Genomic DNA, 16,903 nt, shown 5'->3' with positions numbered 1-16,903 from the left:
AGGGCACTCATCACGACGGGTCGCACGGCACCGATTTAATTCATCTCAAGCCCCTTTTTGCGAATACCATTATTCCTGATCTATTTCAGACGTATATATGAGCCTCCGGAAAGTATAACAACACATAAAATTCTGACCGCCATGCTAATTCAATGGGCGTCAGAATTTCATGTGTGAATTTGAGCTTCTTTTGAATACAAAGATTTTCTTAAATTTTAGGAAAAAAATTAGTCCTTTGTAAATTTATTATCTTGTTAGGTGGAATTTATTCTAAAATGGAATTAATATTGAAACGAATTTTCACAATTTGGAATTTTTATTCAGCCGAAGCTTTTTAATTGAAATTATTTTTAACTGCAATTTTTTTAGCGAATTTTATTGACTAACATTATTTTTATCTGGGATTTTTATTTAAGCGAATAAGTTTATTAATTAAAGTTAATTCATACTTTGAATTTTTATTCAAGCGAAGTTTATTCGCTCAAATTATTTTACGTAGAATTTTTATTTAAGAGACGTTTAAAAGTACTTTTACTTGGAATTTTTATTCAAGCAAATTTTATTGAATGAAAATTGCAAGTAAAAATTATTTTAATTAATAAACTTGGCTCAAATAAAAATTCCAAGTAAAAATTATTTTAAATAATAAACTTAGCACAAATAAAAATTCCAGAAGAAAATAAATTTAATTGATAAAATTTGATCAATACAAATTCTAGATAAAAATCATTTTAATTAATAAATTTCGCTTATTGATAAATAAAACTTCCAAGTAAAAGTAATTTTAATTAAGTAAAGTTTATTAATTAAAATTATTTTCACTAGGAATTTTTATTTGGTTTATTAAATAAAAATTCCAAATTCGCTCAAAAAAATTCTAAAGTTTATTAATTAAAATTATTTTTACTTAAAATTTTTATTAAATAAACTTCGCTAAAAAAAATTCTAGATAAAAATAATTTTAATTAATAAACTTCGTTTATTGTTAAATGAAAATTCCAAATTAAAAATAATATTAATGAAGCGAAAATTATATGTATTAAATTTATTTTTACTTGGAGTTTTTCTTTAATAAACTGTACTTAAATAAACATTCTAATTGAAAATAATTTTAATTAATTAACTTCGCTCAAAAAAAATTTTAAATAAAACTCATTTTCATTAATAAACTTCGTTTATTTTTAAATATAAATTCAAAGTAATTGTAAAATAATTTCAAATTAATTACACAATCAAAAATTACAGACTTTCATTACCAAAAAATTTATTTTAGTTATTTTAGTTAATTTTCTTAGTTTACATATTTTAATTATGAATTTAATGGTATTAACTAAATTAATAAACTAATTAACTTAAAATTTAATTAAAAAAATAAAATAAAATTTATAAAATTGTTTCGCGGCTAAAATGAATGTATAAAATTAATTATTAAAATAAATATTTATACTAAATATAAATAATAATAATTAATATGATAAAAATAATAATCAGTATTATTATAATTAATATGTTAATAATAATATTAATTATTTTATATGCAGAAATTTTTAAATGATCTGAAATAAGCTCGACATTCTTTTCGAGAATGATGCCATTTATCTAGGTCATTTACAAGAGTCCCCTTGCATATTGAATGAACGTAATTCAAATGATTATGATCTATGATTGGATCCGCGTAGTTTATCTCCCATGGTGAAAATACCATGAGTTTGAATTTAGAAAAAAATGCCCTTATTCATTAACCCCCCAGAAATTTTCTTAATGGAGAGTTTTTATATTTTCCAAAAAGAAATAATTAGTGAAAATTTGCTAAAATTTTTATTATAAATTAGTATTTAGAAGGAATAGATTTTTTTACAACTTTTTTTTAATCTCAAAAATTCATTTTATGAAACACGTTTACATTTTTTTGTAATGTTTAAATATTTTATATTTGATTATATTTTTTATTTTATTATTTTATTTATTTTTATATAATAAAATTTAGATAATAAAATAAAATTATTATAATTATTTATTATTTATTAGTAATATATTAAACTTAATTATTTATTACTTTTTAAGTGAAATATTTTATATTTTTTACATTAAAATATTTTACGTATTTTAATATTTAACATATTTAAAAAAAATGTTATTTACAAGATATATTAATTAATTAAATAGTTATCTTATTCATTGTTGCATTTAATTTATTAATATGCAATGCACTATTGTATTAATTTTATATGATTAATTAATAATTGCAGTAACTTGTAATTAATAGTTAGTAATTTTATATTATTATTTGTTTTGTTAAATGGTTAAATCGTATTATTCGTATTTTTATTTGTTTAAATAATAAAAAGAAAACATTTTTCAATAAATATAAATTTAAAAGTTCGCGCGTTTCTAGAGAGCGGTAGAGTGGGGATGGTTGTCTGCTCACTTCACACTGTTGGCTCGCGATTAGTAAACAGCAACAAGTGACAGTTGAAAAACAGTTAGAACTTAGAAATGAGTTTTTTAAACGCAGATCGAGCTTCTGCAAGAGAAAAATTTAACTTTTATAATACTTTAGCTGTTTTGTTAAAAGCTGTAGAAGGTCATAAAACAACAATCGATTTACGAAATGAATCGTACATTACTGGAATAGTAAATCATGCTGACGGGTGTGTGTGTTAAAGAAGTAATTTTATCGAGTAAATAAACATAATTATTTCTTTTTTGTTACAGATACATGAATGTTGAGATGAAGGACTGCATTTTTACCGATTCCCGAGGAGATTCATTTAAGTTTGAAATGTTTTTCGTACAAGCACGAAATATTCGTTTTGTTCACATTCCTCCCCATGTAAGTAGTTTTTCAATTTTTCCTTTTCGTTACTATTATGCTAAATAACTGTTGAATATTACTTGCAATTATCTTTATTCGTGATCTTTTGCCCCACTTGATGTTGAAAATCGAGTATAAAATTCATAAAATTTGCCGGTCGCGAACATAACCTAAAAACGTGTTTACTTTTTGTAAGTCGACAGTCGACACTCGATTCTCGCTAAATGAAACTATCCAAAACTATCGATTCTAGTGAAAGAAAATCGAGAAAAACAACTAAATTTGTCACGTGTACGTGTAAACAGTTATAACCTTCCTTATTGTTAGAATCTTTAGAGTAATCACTCTTAATTTTGTTCTTGTCGCTTGAGTCTCAACGATTCAATTCTGTTCTTGTCGCCCTACTTGTTTGTTAATTTCGTCATGGCTTCTTTTAAATTAAGTAACTACGACTGCATTGGTTTTGATTTGGACAATACATTATTACAATACAAGGTATCAAATTTAATAAAATTATCCTACGGATTGTTAACTGATTTTTTGGTCGAACACAAAAAGTATAGTGAAAAGTATTTAAAGAGAACTTTAACTGACAGTGACTTTGATTTTATGCAAAAAGGCTTAGTTTTGGATATAAGACGAGGTAATATTTTAAAACTTGACGCTAATGGATTGGTTTGGAAAGCAACTCATGGAACAAAATTATTAACAACTGAAGAATTACTGTCTTTTTATCCAAATCAGAGATTTGAATTTTCCGATATTTTCACGACAGATTTACATTCCATATGGAATGGTGAACTTTCACTGCAAGTTAGAACAGTTTTAGACTATTTTGATATATCGGTGAGTGTTATTTTTGCGAATATGGTTGATTCTATCGACGGGGAAAATGGAAAGCAGTCAGTTTACGATTTTTGGCCTGATATTCTTGATTCGCTGAAATATATTTACTCGGTGGAAAAATTTAAGTCGAGTGAAGGTGTATTTTTGGAATTTAAATCAAATCCGGAAAAGTATTTTCATAAATGCAGTTCGGAAACAATTTCCTGGATTCGTGAATTGAAGAAGAAGAGGAAGACTTTTTTGATTACTGGATCGGATTATGATTTTATGAATTTTACGGCTAGTTACGCAATGGGAGAGAATTGGCGATCACTTTTTGACGTTGTTGTTTGTTTTGCGTGTAAACCGGGATTTTTCGCTTTTGAAAGACCATATTTTGGAATTGAGGATAAAGCGGAGGAAATTGTGCCTGTTGAAGAATTTTTAGAGGGAGGTGTTTACAGACGAGGGAATTGGAAGGATTTGGTGAAATTTTTCACTCGTATTACAGGGAAACATGAACCTGTTTGTTTATATTTTGGCGATAATATAATGCAGGATGTTTACGTTCCGAATAAGAAAGCCAATTGTGATACTATGGTTGTAGTCGACGAACAATTAGCTGAGAGAATGTTACATCACGAATTATCGCACACTGACGAAAGTATTATTAATTCTGAATTTTGGGGTTCCTATTTTTCGTTGAGAGAACCCGATGGTTTTAAAGATACATTTTGGAATCATATTATTCGAACTCATGCGAAAGTTTGTATTCCTCAAGTAAATATTATTTCCACGATTCCTTTAGAACAGTCGATAAAATGTTTCGTTAAAGACGATGTTAATTCTTGTGGATATTATCCTGGGAAACCTCTTTCTTTGCACCTTTGATTTCATCTTTTGTTTAAAGGTATTTTTTTTGTGATTTGAAAAATTATTTCTTGTGTTGACAATTTGAATTATTTCTAGTTTTTTAGAAAAGAAGTTTGTTTTGTAAATTTAAATTTACCATTTATTCTATTAGAGTAAAAAATTTATTCTGTTCTGCGAATTGTTTATGTTTGAAAGTCTGAATTTTTTTTTAAAGATGCCTATAATACCGGCTATTAAGGATCAGCTGCACAAAGTGTCTGGGCATCTGGTCAAAGAGAAAAGTACAAAACTCACAGGCAAACAATCGAGAGTTTTAAATTCTCAACGGCAAGGATTAGCTGATGTTAAGCAGATTTTAGAGGAGAGGAAAAGTAGAGCAATAGAGAGCACGTCAAAGACGAATTAGAATTGTAATAGTATTAAAAAAGTCTGATAGGTTATTTTTATCGAAAAAAATCGAATTAGAATATGTAAGAGGATTTTTTTTCTATTTTGCTGTTGAAACAAATAGGTTTCTTCTTTAAAAAAAAAAAAAAATTGACAAACTTCGTTAGAAATATTTATTGTTTCATAAAAATGTTAGCTTTTTTCGGTATAAAAAATAAATGTCTTTATTCTCACAAATTCGTGTAAGATTTGTTAAAAACTTTTCGATTACATAGAAGTCTTCGAAGTTTGTATTTATACATATATTATAATAAACTAGAGTTTTTAGAAGAGAAAACAATTTTTTGTCATAAATATCAATCTCGTTAAATACGTCATTGGATCAGTGTTCATTGAAAAAAAAAAATGTATTTTGCTCTCTTTGAATTCATTGTTAGTCATTTTATATTTAATGAGTGAATGTATAATTTTTCTCTTTGAGATTAAAAATCGTTCTATGCTCAGTTTCAGATCGAAAACAATTTTTTTTTTCAATGAATGATCGTTCCTCAACCTTTTTCTTCTAAATCGTTGTTTAATTTGAAAATTTATTAGTTTTCATTTGTATTATATTCTTTCTATGGCAATAGCGATTCCCATTCCTCCTCCTATACACAAGGATGCCACTCCTTTTTTTAATTGCTTTCGTTCTAGTAAGTGTAGAAGGGTTACTAGAATTCTTGCACCTGAAAAATTTCCAAATTCTGTTATTTGATATCTAGACTTCTATTTGTTGTTTATTTTATTTATTTTCACCTATTTTTATTATTCTCTTCTGTATTTTCTCTTATTTTCTTCACTATTTTTTGTCACATTCGGATTGTTATTTTTTTGTCGGTAAAATTCACAACGTTTATAATCAACGATTGAAAGAAAAAAAAACTTTCCTGACAAAGACAATAAAATTTTTTGTTTACAAATATTCGAAAATTATTAATTAAAAAGCTAAGCAAAACAATGTTTATACAATAATTTATCTAAATTTAAACAGACAAATATTTCTTCTAAATCGTTGATTATATTTAATCGTTAGTTTCACTGACGTTTGATTTTGAATTTAATTTTTACGTTTCGAAATAGTAATTTGGCTTTTTTACCTTTTCAAATCTTAATTTCGAAATAATGTCTTGTATTGGAATTAAAGAATTTCGTAATAGTAATTAGGCTTGCAGTGAAATTAAATAATTTCTAAATAGTATTTTAGCTTGCATTAAAAATGGATAATTTACCCGATGCTCCGATTGGATGACCTAAGGCAATTGCTCCACCATTTACATTTACTTTATTGGGATCCAGTCCCAAAGCTCGAAGACAAACGAGCGATTGAACCGCAAACGCTTCGTTCAATTCATAAAGATCAACTTCATCTTTCGTCCAATTGGCTTTCCTTAACTAGAAAAAATAAATTTATAATTTAATAATTTAATAATTATAATTAATTTTTGCAATTAATTTGAATTTTGAAATTTGAATTGAAAAAAAATTAAAATTTGAAGCATTTTAATTTTTTTTTAAATTTACCACTAATTCAACAGCGGGTATTGGTCCAGTACCCATAATATCTGGTTCGACTCCTGCTTGAGCAACAGCGACAATTCGTGCCATTGGAGTTATTCCCTTTTTAGTTGCGACTTCTGCAGACATTAAAACAACAGCTGCCGCTCCGTCGTTTATTCCAGAAGCGTTTCCTGCCGTTACAGTGCCGTTTGACTAGAGAAGGATTTAAAATTAATGTTGTTATTTCAATTTGATTTTTGTTTAAAATTAAAAAATTGTTTAAATTAAAATAATTTTAATTTATAACGAAAGGATGAAAATTATTTGTAGGTACTTTGAGAAATGCTGGCCTTAGCCTGCCGAGTCCTTGAGCAGTGGTTCCTGCTTTTGGGAATTCGTCTTTTGTCATAACAATAGTTTCCTTTCTAGACTGAATCGTTACTGGGACAATTTCTTTATCGAAATATCCAGCTGCTATCGCGGCCTCAGCCTTTTGTTGAGATTTTGCCGCATACTCGTCTTGATCCTCTCGATTAATTGTGAAATTTTTAGCTATATTTTCCGCTAAAAAATACATAGTTTCATAATGTTTACAAACAAGATTTTAAACAAGATTTACGAAAATTTGTTAAAGAAGGCGTAAGGCTTCTTTAAAAATTTTTCGTAAATCTTGTTTTTTGCCTATTTCGTCTCTTTTTTTCTTTTTTTTTACTACAAAAATAAAAATACAAGTTGTATGAATATTTAGATATTTTAAATTTCCATAAATTCCCTTATTTTCGAAATTCGTACAAACAAAATATTTACTTAATTATTTTCTCATTTTTTGAATATATTAAGTTACGAAATCTTATTAGATTTCATAATCACTTGAAGTTGGAATACTAGTGTTTATTTCAAAATCTCGAATATAACGTTTTATATAGAAAATTAAATCTAAAAAATGAAAATAACTTTCAAACGAACAACAATGTTTTTAATTCTGAAATAATTTTGTTCTGAGTAAATATTTTTAATTTTCATATTTTTTCATTCCATATTTTTTTGGATGTTTTTTTACCGGTAATTCCCATATGGATTTGATTGAACGCATCAGTCAGACCATCAACGAGCATCGTATCGACTAGATTTCCATCTCCCATTTTTGTTCCATTTCTCAAATGAATTGCATGTGGTGCTTGACTCATGCTTTCCTGTCCACCAGCGACAATTACGTCATTCTCTCCTGACTTGATGGAAATATAGGCATTGGTGACAGATCTAAATATGAAAAAAGAATTTTGAATCATAAAAACCATTATTCAATAGAATGAAATAAATTTAAATAGATAAAATATTATTTAGCATTTTCTCTTGGAATATTTGTTAAGGGTCATCAAAAGAAAAGGAGTTGACATACTTGAGGCCAGAGCCACAGAGCATGTTCACCAGATAAGCAGGCACAGAAATTGGAAGTCCTGCATTTATTGCCGATTGTCGTGCTGGATTTTGTCCTTGAGTTGCTGTCAATGCCTGGAAAATTATTATTAAAAATTTCCAAGTTTAATATTATTGTTTCAATATTCTTTTATCTATTCTCCATTTTATCTAGTATGTAAATTCATCACCTGACCGAAAATGACCTCGGAAACATCGGTTGGTTCTAAATTTGCTCTTTTCAGACTCTCTTTTATTACAATACTTCCTAAATCTGAGGCTTTTAGTGTTGATAACGTTCCGCAGAATGAGCCTAGAAAAGAAAAATTAATTAATTATTAATTTGATTATTAATTTAGTTGTGAAAATTATTCTTTGTCAAAATAAATTATTTTTTGGCAAAATAAATTATTTTTTGGTCAAATAAATTATTTTTTGGTAAAATAAACTATTTTTTGTCAAAATAAATTATTTTTTGATAAAATAAATTAATTTTTGTCAAAATAAATTATTTTTTGTCAAAATACTAAATGGATCGGAAATTACCAAAGAAATATTTAGTTATTATTTCAGAATTCAAATTATAATTAATTTGTAAATAACTTTTCATTGATAATTTTTCTTTTTATTTAATTTAATGTAACTTATTCGAAATCAAATAGAAATTTTATTTCAGAATTTTATTTAGAATTAAAATTATAATTAATTTGTAAATAACTTTTCATTGCTAATTTTTCTTTTAATTTAATTTAATTTAATGTACAATCAACTTATTCGAAACTAAATAGAAATTTTATTTCAAATAAAAGAAAATTAGGTTTTTTATTATTTATTAATTTACATTAGTTGCTAAATTAATTTTACTGAAAAATGTTCTATTTACAAATTTTTTTCTGGATTAAAGAAATATTTCTTGTCCAAATAAATAATTTTAAAATTCGAAAATACTGAGTAACAAAATACTGAATATTCAGAAATTCAAAAATAGTTATGTAAAAAAATACACTACTTTAGAATGTTAATTAAAACTAACATATTTATCACATTATTAAAATTTTAATTGAACCATTTGAATTTTAATTCTTACAATGAAAATTTTAATGGATCAATCAAAAATTTGTACACAAAAGTGTAAATTTTAATTCAACAATTTTAAATTCAAAGCAAAATTTTAACTCAACTTTTAAAATTATAAATAATCTTATTGAATCACTAATTAATTGTTTATTATATCTAAAAAAATATTATTTCCTAAATAAATTTTCATTCAGGCAAAAGAAAGTTCTCCATAAGGATAGAATATTTTAGAAAAGTTGTAGAATTTAAAAACGGTACTTTGTATTCTTTAAAGGAATTTGAATGGGGTTAGTGGCACACATGAGATGTAATTTGGCTATTTTCTGGAAATTTAAAAAAAATGATTTTATTACAATTATTTTTATTTACCTATTGGTGTTCTAACTGCAGAAACAATAACTACTTCACGATCACTCATTGTTGCTTATTGTCGGTTTTTACTTAAATAATAAATAACAACAACTAAAGACAGACTGCCGCCGTGAATCTTCGTTAGAGAAATATATAGCAGCCGATATTCCGGGCCGACGACATTTTTCAGGGCCGTATACTCAAATCAAGTAGCCAGCGTACTTTAGAAAATTTTGATTTTCTTAATTTACACTTTTTGGATGCAAAATAAAATTTTTCGGGTTTATCGTATTTGAAAAATAGAAAAATATTTCGAAAATAGTGTGACGCTATTTTAGAAAAAAATATTTAAAAGGTTAAGTTTTTATTTATAGTATTACAAGCAAAATTGTCTAATAACGTTGGAAATAAAGTTTCCCCCGGTGATAAAGTATAAATAATAATTTTCCCCACTGTTAATATTTCCACCCTACAGCACTTGTTAGAACCGGGGCTTTTTTTTCAATATGTACGCACCTGTCGGTGTACATGACGTATCGAGTAATACAACTTTTATCCAACAGGTGGCGCAGCGGTTGAATTTGAAGTTCGTTTGTTTTTACCCAGAATGCATTGTGATCAGTGACTGGTGCTAAGATGGCTGACAACAAGGAGGAGATTTCGGAGCTCGTCGTAAAACGAGGTATTTATCAAACATTCATGACTTGCCCGTCTTGTTGGTCCTTCTTAAAAGATTGCCCATTCCCAAATGATAATCAGGTTAGCTTTAGAATTCCCTGTGCTTCGTAAAACCGTGAAAATTACCACCATCTGTACGTGTAGTACATGTCTCGATGAAAGAGTGCGAATCTTTTTTTGCCGATTGTCGAGCAAATTTAGCCTCGTATGTTTAATTGAGAACATCTCAATTGCTCTCTGTTCTTTATGAATTTTAAGTGTCGGTTGATGATAATCAACCACCTGTGAAGATGAGAGTCAACTTTTTTTTTCTCATTTTTTTTTTTTTTGACAAGTGCCTCGACGTCTACTTGACAGCCTACGTGCACTGGACTTGATCGCACACCCTTCGTGTACGACACGGTCGGCCAGACAGACAGACACATGCGAACGTGTGTCGAGTATATTACTCTATGCTCCTATGCTCGTTACTCATTAAGGTCATAATACCAACGGCCTTGCAATTGTCACTGACGTTAAAAGTTTATAGAGATTTGTCGTCAGAGGGGAAGGAGAAAAAAAATGGCACAATCCAAACCCGGTATTTTTTTTTCGCCAAATTAAAATACCGTGATTCATGCTGTGTTAATTCGTGGATCCATTTCTGGAAAGGAACCTTCACTGGGTAGGGGGGAAACTGACATGTGTTCGTTTTTCAGTGGCAACGTTGTATTACACTGTGATTACCGATTTACGTTTTATCGTCCGTGAAACAGACCCACGAATCGATTCCCACATGACCGGTTAAACAGGCTTTTTTCTTTTATTTATTTATTGGATGTGTTTGTGTCGTGTATACAACTAGGTAATAGTTAATAGTCTAACCTAATTTCATAATCGAGTGTTTTGAAATTGAAACAATTTCTCTTGACAGCGTGAAACAGAGAAGTTGAATTTTGAGGTTATGTCGCTCTCTCTCTCTCTCGTTATCTTTCGTAGATGTTGATTATTCAGATAAACGGTTATACGTCATTCTCATCCTTGGAATTGTCAACCGATTCATCAACTTTATTCAGTGTCTTGATATTTAGTTAAATGCAATTTGTCATTTTTTATTTTTTCTTGTGTGTAAGATGTCATTTCTGCAAAGTCAGAATTATAAGCAGTGTGTGTTTCGTCATTTCGTGGTATAATCAATACTCAGGAAAGTTCTATAGGAAGTTGTGTTTTAATTTCACGGAATTCGTTGGAAAATTTCATAAATTTTTTAGTAGAAAATGTGACCAAAAATCCGCAGTGTGAAATTGGAGTGAATATTTAAAAATAAAATACAAATAGAGGATTTGTGGGGAGAATTTAAACGGTTCTTTAGAGGTTAAAATTATACCTGGTATTGCGTAGATTTTTTTTTTATTTTTTACCCTTGAGATTTTTGAATGTTATTAACAAAATCATAGAAAAAAAAATTGTAAATTTACTTTAGTATTTTTTGTATTGTTTGTTGCGGAATTTTATCACTGTTTTGAATATTTTACTTGCGTGATTTATCGGAAATCGATGGAAATATAAATATTTGTTAAAATTATACTGGTAATGAAAAATTTTATATTATTAGTTTATATAGAATTTTATACTGTTGGTATTAACCAGAATTTTGATTATTTCACCTAGAATATTTTTTAGCAGTTTTTATAATATAAATAAATTTTGGACAAGTTAGAAATGATTGCAGAAATTTAATTATTTTCAAAAGTAATAAAATTCTTCGCAGAAATTCAATTATGTTAAAAAAAATTCTCGTTAAAGTTCAATTATCTTTAAAAATAATAAAATTCTTTTCCAAAATTCAATTATTTCCAGAAATTTTAATAAAAATCTTGGCAAAATTTCAATTATTTTTAAAATTCTTCCTCAATTCAATGATTTTCGATATCTAGTATTTTAATAAAATTTTTCAAAACAATTCAATCCAAATTTTTATAAATTTCTTTGCAATAATTCAATTATTTGCATAAATAATAATTTTTTTTACAGAGATTCAATTATTTTCATGAATAATAAAACTCATAATAGAATTTCAATTATTTTTAATACAATTTTAATCGAATTCCTCGAAAAATGTAATTATTCATGAAAATTTTATTAAAATTTGTCGAAAAAATTCAATTATTTAAAAATTTGTTTATAAAATTCTTTACAAGAGAATTCAATTATTTAAAAATTTGTTGATAAAATTCTTTACGAAAATTCAATTTTAAAAAGCATTTAATTACTTAATAAATTATTAATGTTTGTAGTTAAATAATTAAATTCTCGTAAAATTTTCTAAAAAAAACTAATTTAAAAATGAATTTCAGTTAAAATTTTAAATAATAATTGAATATTGAAAATATTACAGCATGAATTTTAAAAAGGTTTTTTTAATTTCAAATCTTTAATTGAATTTTTGTGTTGGAATTATTTCAAGATTTTATATTCTAAATATTGAAGAATTTCTGAATAATAAAATTGAATTGAATTGCAAACAAATGGATTTGAAAATTCTCAAGGAACTTTTTCAAAAAGTATTAAAAATAATTGAGAATTGATTTCTTTCGAGGAATTTTAATAATATTTTTGAAAATAATTACATTTTTCGAAAAATTTACTAAAATTGTATTAAATATAATTGAAATCCTGTGAAGAATTTTAATATTTAGGAGAATATTTGAATTCTTGCAACGAATTTTTAATACATTTTTTTTAAATAATTGAAATCCTGTGAAAAATTTTATTATTTCTGAAAATAATTGAATTCTTGCAACGAATTTTATTAACATTTTTTTAAATAATTGATTTTTTCATTATTTGTGAAATTTAATTCAATTCTTGCAAATAAATTTTTGGAAATATTTACATTTTTCGAGGAATTTATTTAAAATTTTATTAAAAATAATTGAAATCTTATGAAAAAAATTTATTATTTATGAAATTAATTGAATTCTTACAACAAATTTTATTATGTATTTCTTAAAAATAATTGAATTCATGTGAAAAATTTTATTACTTGTAAAAATAATTTAATTCATGAGAAGGATTTTATTAAAATTTTTGTAAATAATTTAATTTTTTTTGGAAAATTGTATGGAAATTTAAATTATTTAAAACATAAAGATATCAATCAGTCAGGGAAAAACATAATTAATTTTTTGGTTGCAACCTTATATTTTTTCTTGAAATAAAATTTGTATTACAATAAATTTGCATCAAAAAAGTTAATTATGAAGTTTAAAAAATTTTTATTTTTTTTTACAAATATTTATGAAAATATTTGTAATAAAAAATACTTATTTCATTTAAAGGATCGAAACTTTTGAATTTATATTTAATATTCATTAAATATTGTCAATCAAAATTGAAAATTCATTTATAAAATTGATTAGAAAACATGAAAACAGTACGAAAAATATTTTTAAAAAAGAAAAAAATTAAATTAAATGTGCGAATAATCTAATTTTTTTATAATTGTCGTCGAATCTTTTTTTGGATAAATTCTAGAATATACAAGAAGGTTATTCATAGCAGTTAGTTTATGAAAAATAAATTGAATCTTTTTTTGGTTATCGAGACATCGACTCTAATCAAGAAATAGTGAAAAAAATACTTGTGGTTATATTTCTATCATTGTAGTTAGGATATTTATATATTGTAACGATTATTCACGACGTCAGCTGTTAGTCTCCAGGACATATTTCTCGATTCCAAAGATCCCAAACCCTTCGTCTCGAGTGCACACTCTTGAAAGAAGTTGAGTATATAATATTGAACAATGCGCCATGCCAGTTGGTCTGATTCACTAAACATGCTGCATTCCCCCTCCTCTCCCCCTACACGTGAGGAAGTCGATGTTTAACGAATTTATAGATATTGCATGGCAATGTCAGCTGCTATTTTTCCTATACTATTTTATATCCGGTCTATTATTCCATAACCTGTGAGGTAATTCTTCTTCTAATTCCTCACGACCTGTTGCGCCGCTGTTTCACCACTCAATCTTTTTTTTTTTTAACTAGTCAAACAGCCTCAAATATGTACAGTTGTTTCTTTAAAACTGGAATTCTCTCTCTTTATTTGGCAATCAAATAGTTTAAAGATTCCAATATTGGAAAGGAATGTGGCCAATGATTTAACTAGAGAAACGTATGCTCGCTAGGAAATCTTCTGGTTTGTTCCTCAAAGAGATGTTTTTTTCTTAAATTAATTATTCCTTTTTGGTTTTTTTTTAAATATTTGGGGAAAATTAAAATTTTGTGGTAAAACCGAGTAAGGATTGCCACGCACACTGGAAACCTGGAAAACCCTGGAAATGTCAGGGAATTTTATAAACCTTGAAAAAACCTGGAAAAGTCTGGGAATTTTGATCGAAATCCTGAAAATTGTTGTATTTATTCTTGAAATCTAACTTTACTTAAATATTTTAAAATTAATTCAATTTTTAAAAGAGTTGCGTTTACAATTTTCATAAGCAGATGAACTTCAAAAGATTTTGATTTAAATTTTTTTTTTATTTCAATTTTAAATGAATTTAATTAGAAATTTTAAAAAACATAGATTTTTAAAAAATTTTAATAACTAAAATTCTTCTGAAGTTAGTTAAATTTTTTAATATATATTTAATTATTAAAAATAATGGATTTATAGAAGAATTTTAGTTAAAAACATTAAAACAAATTAAATTTTGAAGCAATTACAAAATGATTGCAGAAATTCAATTATTTTCAAAAACTTTGATAAAATTCTTTACAAAATTTTAATTATTTTTTAACTTTCCTCAATTTAATGATTTTTAATATCCACTACTTTAATAAAAATTCCCAAATGAATTCAATAAGTTTAAAAAAAACTTTAATAAAATTCTACGCAAACATTTCATTATTTTCATAAATAATCAAAATTTCACAGGAATTTAATCATCTACAAATTATTTCCATAAAATATTATTCAATTATTTTTTTAAATAATGACACTTTTTACAGGGATTCAATTATTTTCATAAATACATAATAGAACTCATCGCAGACTTTCAATTATTTTTAATACAATTTTAATGGAATTCCTCGAAAAATGTAATTATTCTTAAAAATTTTATTAAAATTCGTCAAAAGTATTCAATTATTTCTAGAAACTGTAAAAAAATTCTACTCAAGAATTCAATTATTTCTATAAATAGCAAAATTCTTCAGATTTACTAAATTCTTTTGAATATTATTTTTAAAAGAATTTTTCACAAGAATTTATTTATTTTAATATATTTTTATACAATTCTTTAAAACAATTTAATTGTTTTCAAAAGTAATAAAATTCTTTGCGAAAATTCAATTATGTTTACAAAATTTTTTAAATTCTCCTCCAAATTTTCAATTGTCTTTATAAATAATTAAATTGTTCCCCACAATTCAATTATTTTCAAAAATTTTAACAAAATTCTACTCAAACATTTAATTGTTTTCATAAATAATAACATTCTTTGGAAGGATTCATTTACTTTTATAAATAGTAAAATTCTTTGCATAAATTCAATTATAGTAACAATAAATTTTAATAAAATTGAATTAATAAAATTTTCAATTATAATTATGATCAGACAAAAGATTATTTTGAAAAGTTGAAAAAATTCTTTGTTTAATTCAATTATTTTCCAAATTTTTAATTAAAATGATTAAAAAAAACATTGGCAAAAAATTTAAAGAAACTCGTTAAAAGAATTTAATTATTCATAAAAACTCTAATAAAAATTTTTGAAGCCAGTTGTAGATTTATTTATGTTCGAAATCAAATAAATTTAAATTTGATGAGAAAAAAAACCGGGAAAAATTAGGACAAAGCCGGGAAATAACCGGAAATTTTGTTGAACGAAAATAGTAGACACTCGGTAGAATTTTAGTTGAAAATAATAATTAAATGTTTATTTAAAAATGAAATTATTGATGTTTTCGAATAATTTTCATTTTAAAAAGCAGGAATTATTTTGAACCTGAACTTTTATTACTTCCGATTGTGAGGACAACAGTTTTGCAGAGCAGTGAAAATTGTAGAAAACAGTAAGAAGAAATAAAACGAATTTTCAAATTTTTGACGTTTCGAAAGGAGAAAAATATTGATTGATGCATTTCCCGCTACTTATTTGCATCAGATCGTATTACTAGATCGGAATTTGTTTCTCTTGTTGCGAATTAAATTGCTGTCGTTTGTCTCAGGATGAATAGCTGTACAGATTCAGTTTATGGATAAAGGTTGGTGAGTCACTCAAGGGAGAGAGAGAGAGAGAGAGATTCATTCCAATTTTGGTTCTCTAGATTAAATATGCAGGGTCGTTCGTTCAACTTTAATATCTAAGCTGTAATAACACGAATCATTGACTTTGTTCATATTTTAAAATACGTGATAAGAAATTGCTTTCCTTAATCTACACACAAGACCTTGTTTTCTTCTTACACGAAAAAAAAATTGTTTCTTACTTGAAATATTTATAATTTGACTTTGAAGATACTTAATGAGATACTTAATCTCTTCATTTATCAAACAAAATGAGTTTTGATAATTATAAAAATGAATTATCATTCTGACAAATATATTCTCATTTTTTATTTCCGTTTCTCTTTTCAATTTATTCCTATGAATGAAAAAGAAGAGAATTGTTTGAATTGTTTTTTTGTCTAAGATTTATTGCGGAAGAAATATAATTTGATTGATATGGATGAAAGTTATTAGGTGAAATTAATGAAATTAATTTGCGGTATTTGGTTTAGAATTTAAATTTTAATACATTTATGTGATGAATTGTGTTGTGAGTTGTCAGTTTTGACATTAAGGGGCAGTGAAGTGAAAAAGCAAAGTAATGTAATAATTAGTCAGGGTAATTAATACACAGCTTCTTAATTCCTGTTAACATCTGGAGTGCAAAACTCCGTTATAAGAATAATCAGG

At 25.8% G+C, this 16,903-nt stretch overlaps 3 protein-coding genes across 3 annotated transcripts in view; 2 read left to right on the top strand and 1 right to left on the bottom strand.

Moving 5' to 3' along the window:
* Positions 1 to 2,439: 2,439 nt before the first annotated feature.
* The window catches only part of LOC122512773 (U7 snRNA-associated Sm-like protein LSm10), a 51,327-nt gene continuing 36,863 nt past the window's right edge, over positions 2,440 to 16,903 (top strand). Inside the window, exons 1-3 of the mRNA XM_043628831.1 lie at positions 2,440 to 2,651; positions 2,716 to 2,833; positions 9,844 to 9,962. Of these exons, the coding sequence (XP_043484766.1) occupies positions 2,497 to 2,651; positions 2,716 to 2,833; positions 9,844 to 9,915 (345 nt within the window). The 5' untranslated portion in view covers positions 2,440 to 2,496 and the 3' untranslated portion in view covers positions 9,916 to 9,962. The remainder of the gene's footprint in view (positions 2,652 to 2,715; positions 2,834 to 9,843; positions 9,963 to 16,903) is intronic.
* Positions 3,094 to 4,862, top strand: LOC122512765 (5'-nucleotidase domain-containing protein 1). The gene is made up of 2 exons (XM_043628821.1): positions 3,094 to 4,550; positions 4,728 to 4,862. Exon 1 carries the CDS (start codon positions 3,239 to 3,241, stop codon positions 4,529 to 4,531), a length of 1,293 nt encoding a protein of 430 aa, XP_043484756.1. The 5' UTR covers positions 3,094 to 3,238; the 3' UTR covers positions 4,532 to 4,550; positions 4,728 to 4,862.
* LOC122512768 (acetyl-CoA acetyltransferase, cytosolic) lies at positions 5,051 to 9,468 on the bottom strand. The gene is made up of 8 exons (XM_043628823.1): positions 9,299 to 9,468; positions 8,044 to 8,165; positions 7,836 to 7,948; positions 7,497 to 7,696; positions 6,771 to 7,000; positions 6,461 to 6,649; positions 6,169 to 6,331; positions 5,051 to 5,625 (listed from the first exon to the last, which is right to left on the bottom strand). The coding sequence occupies exons 1-8, from the start codon at positions 9,345 to 9,347 to the stop codon at positions 5,507 to 5,509; spliced, it is 1,185 nt and encodes a 394-aa protein (XP_043484758.1). The 5' UTR covers positions 9,348 to 9,468; the 3' UTR covers positions 5,051 to 5,506.

Source organism: Leptopilina heterotoma, unplaced genomic scaffold (assembly GCF_015476425.1).
Source record: "Leptopilina heterotoma isolate Lh14 unplaced genomic scaffold, ASM1547642v1 Lhet_128, whole genome shotgun sequence".
NCBI lineage: Eukaryota > Metazoa > Arthropoda > Insecta > Hymenoptera > Figitidae > Leptopilina > Leptopilina heterotoma.
Note: the sequence above shows the minus strand (reverse complement) of the source record. Positions and strands in the feature narration are given on the sequence as shown.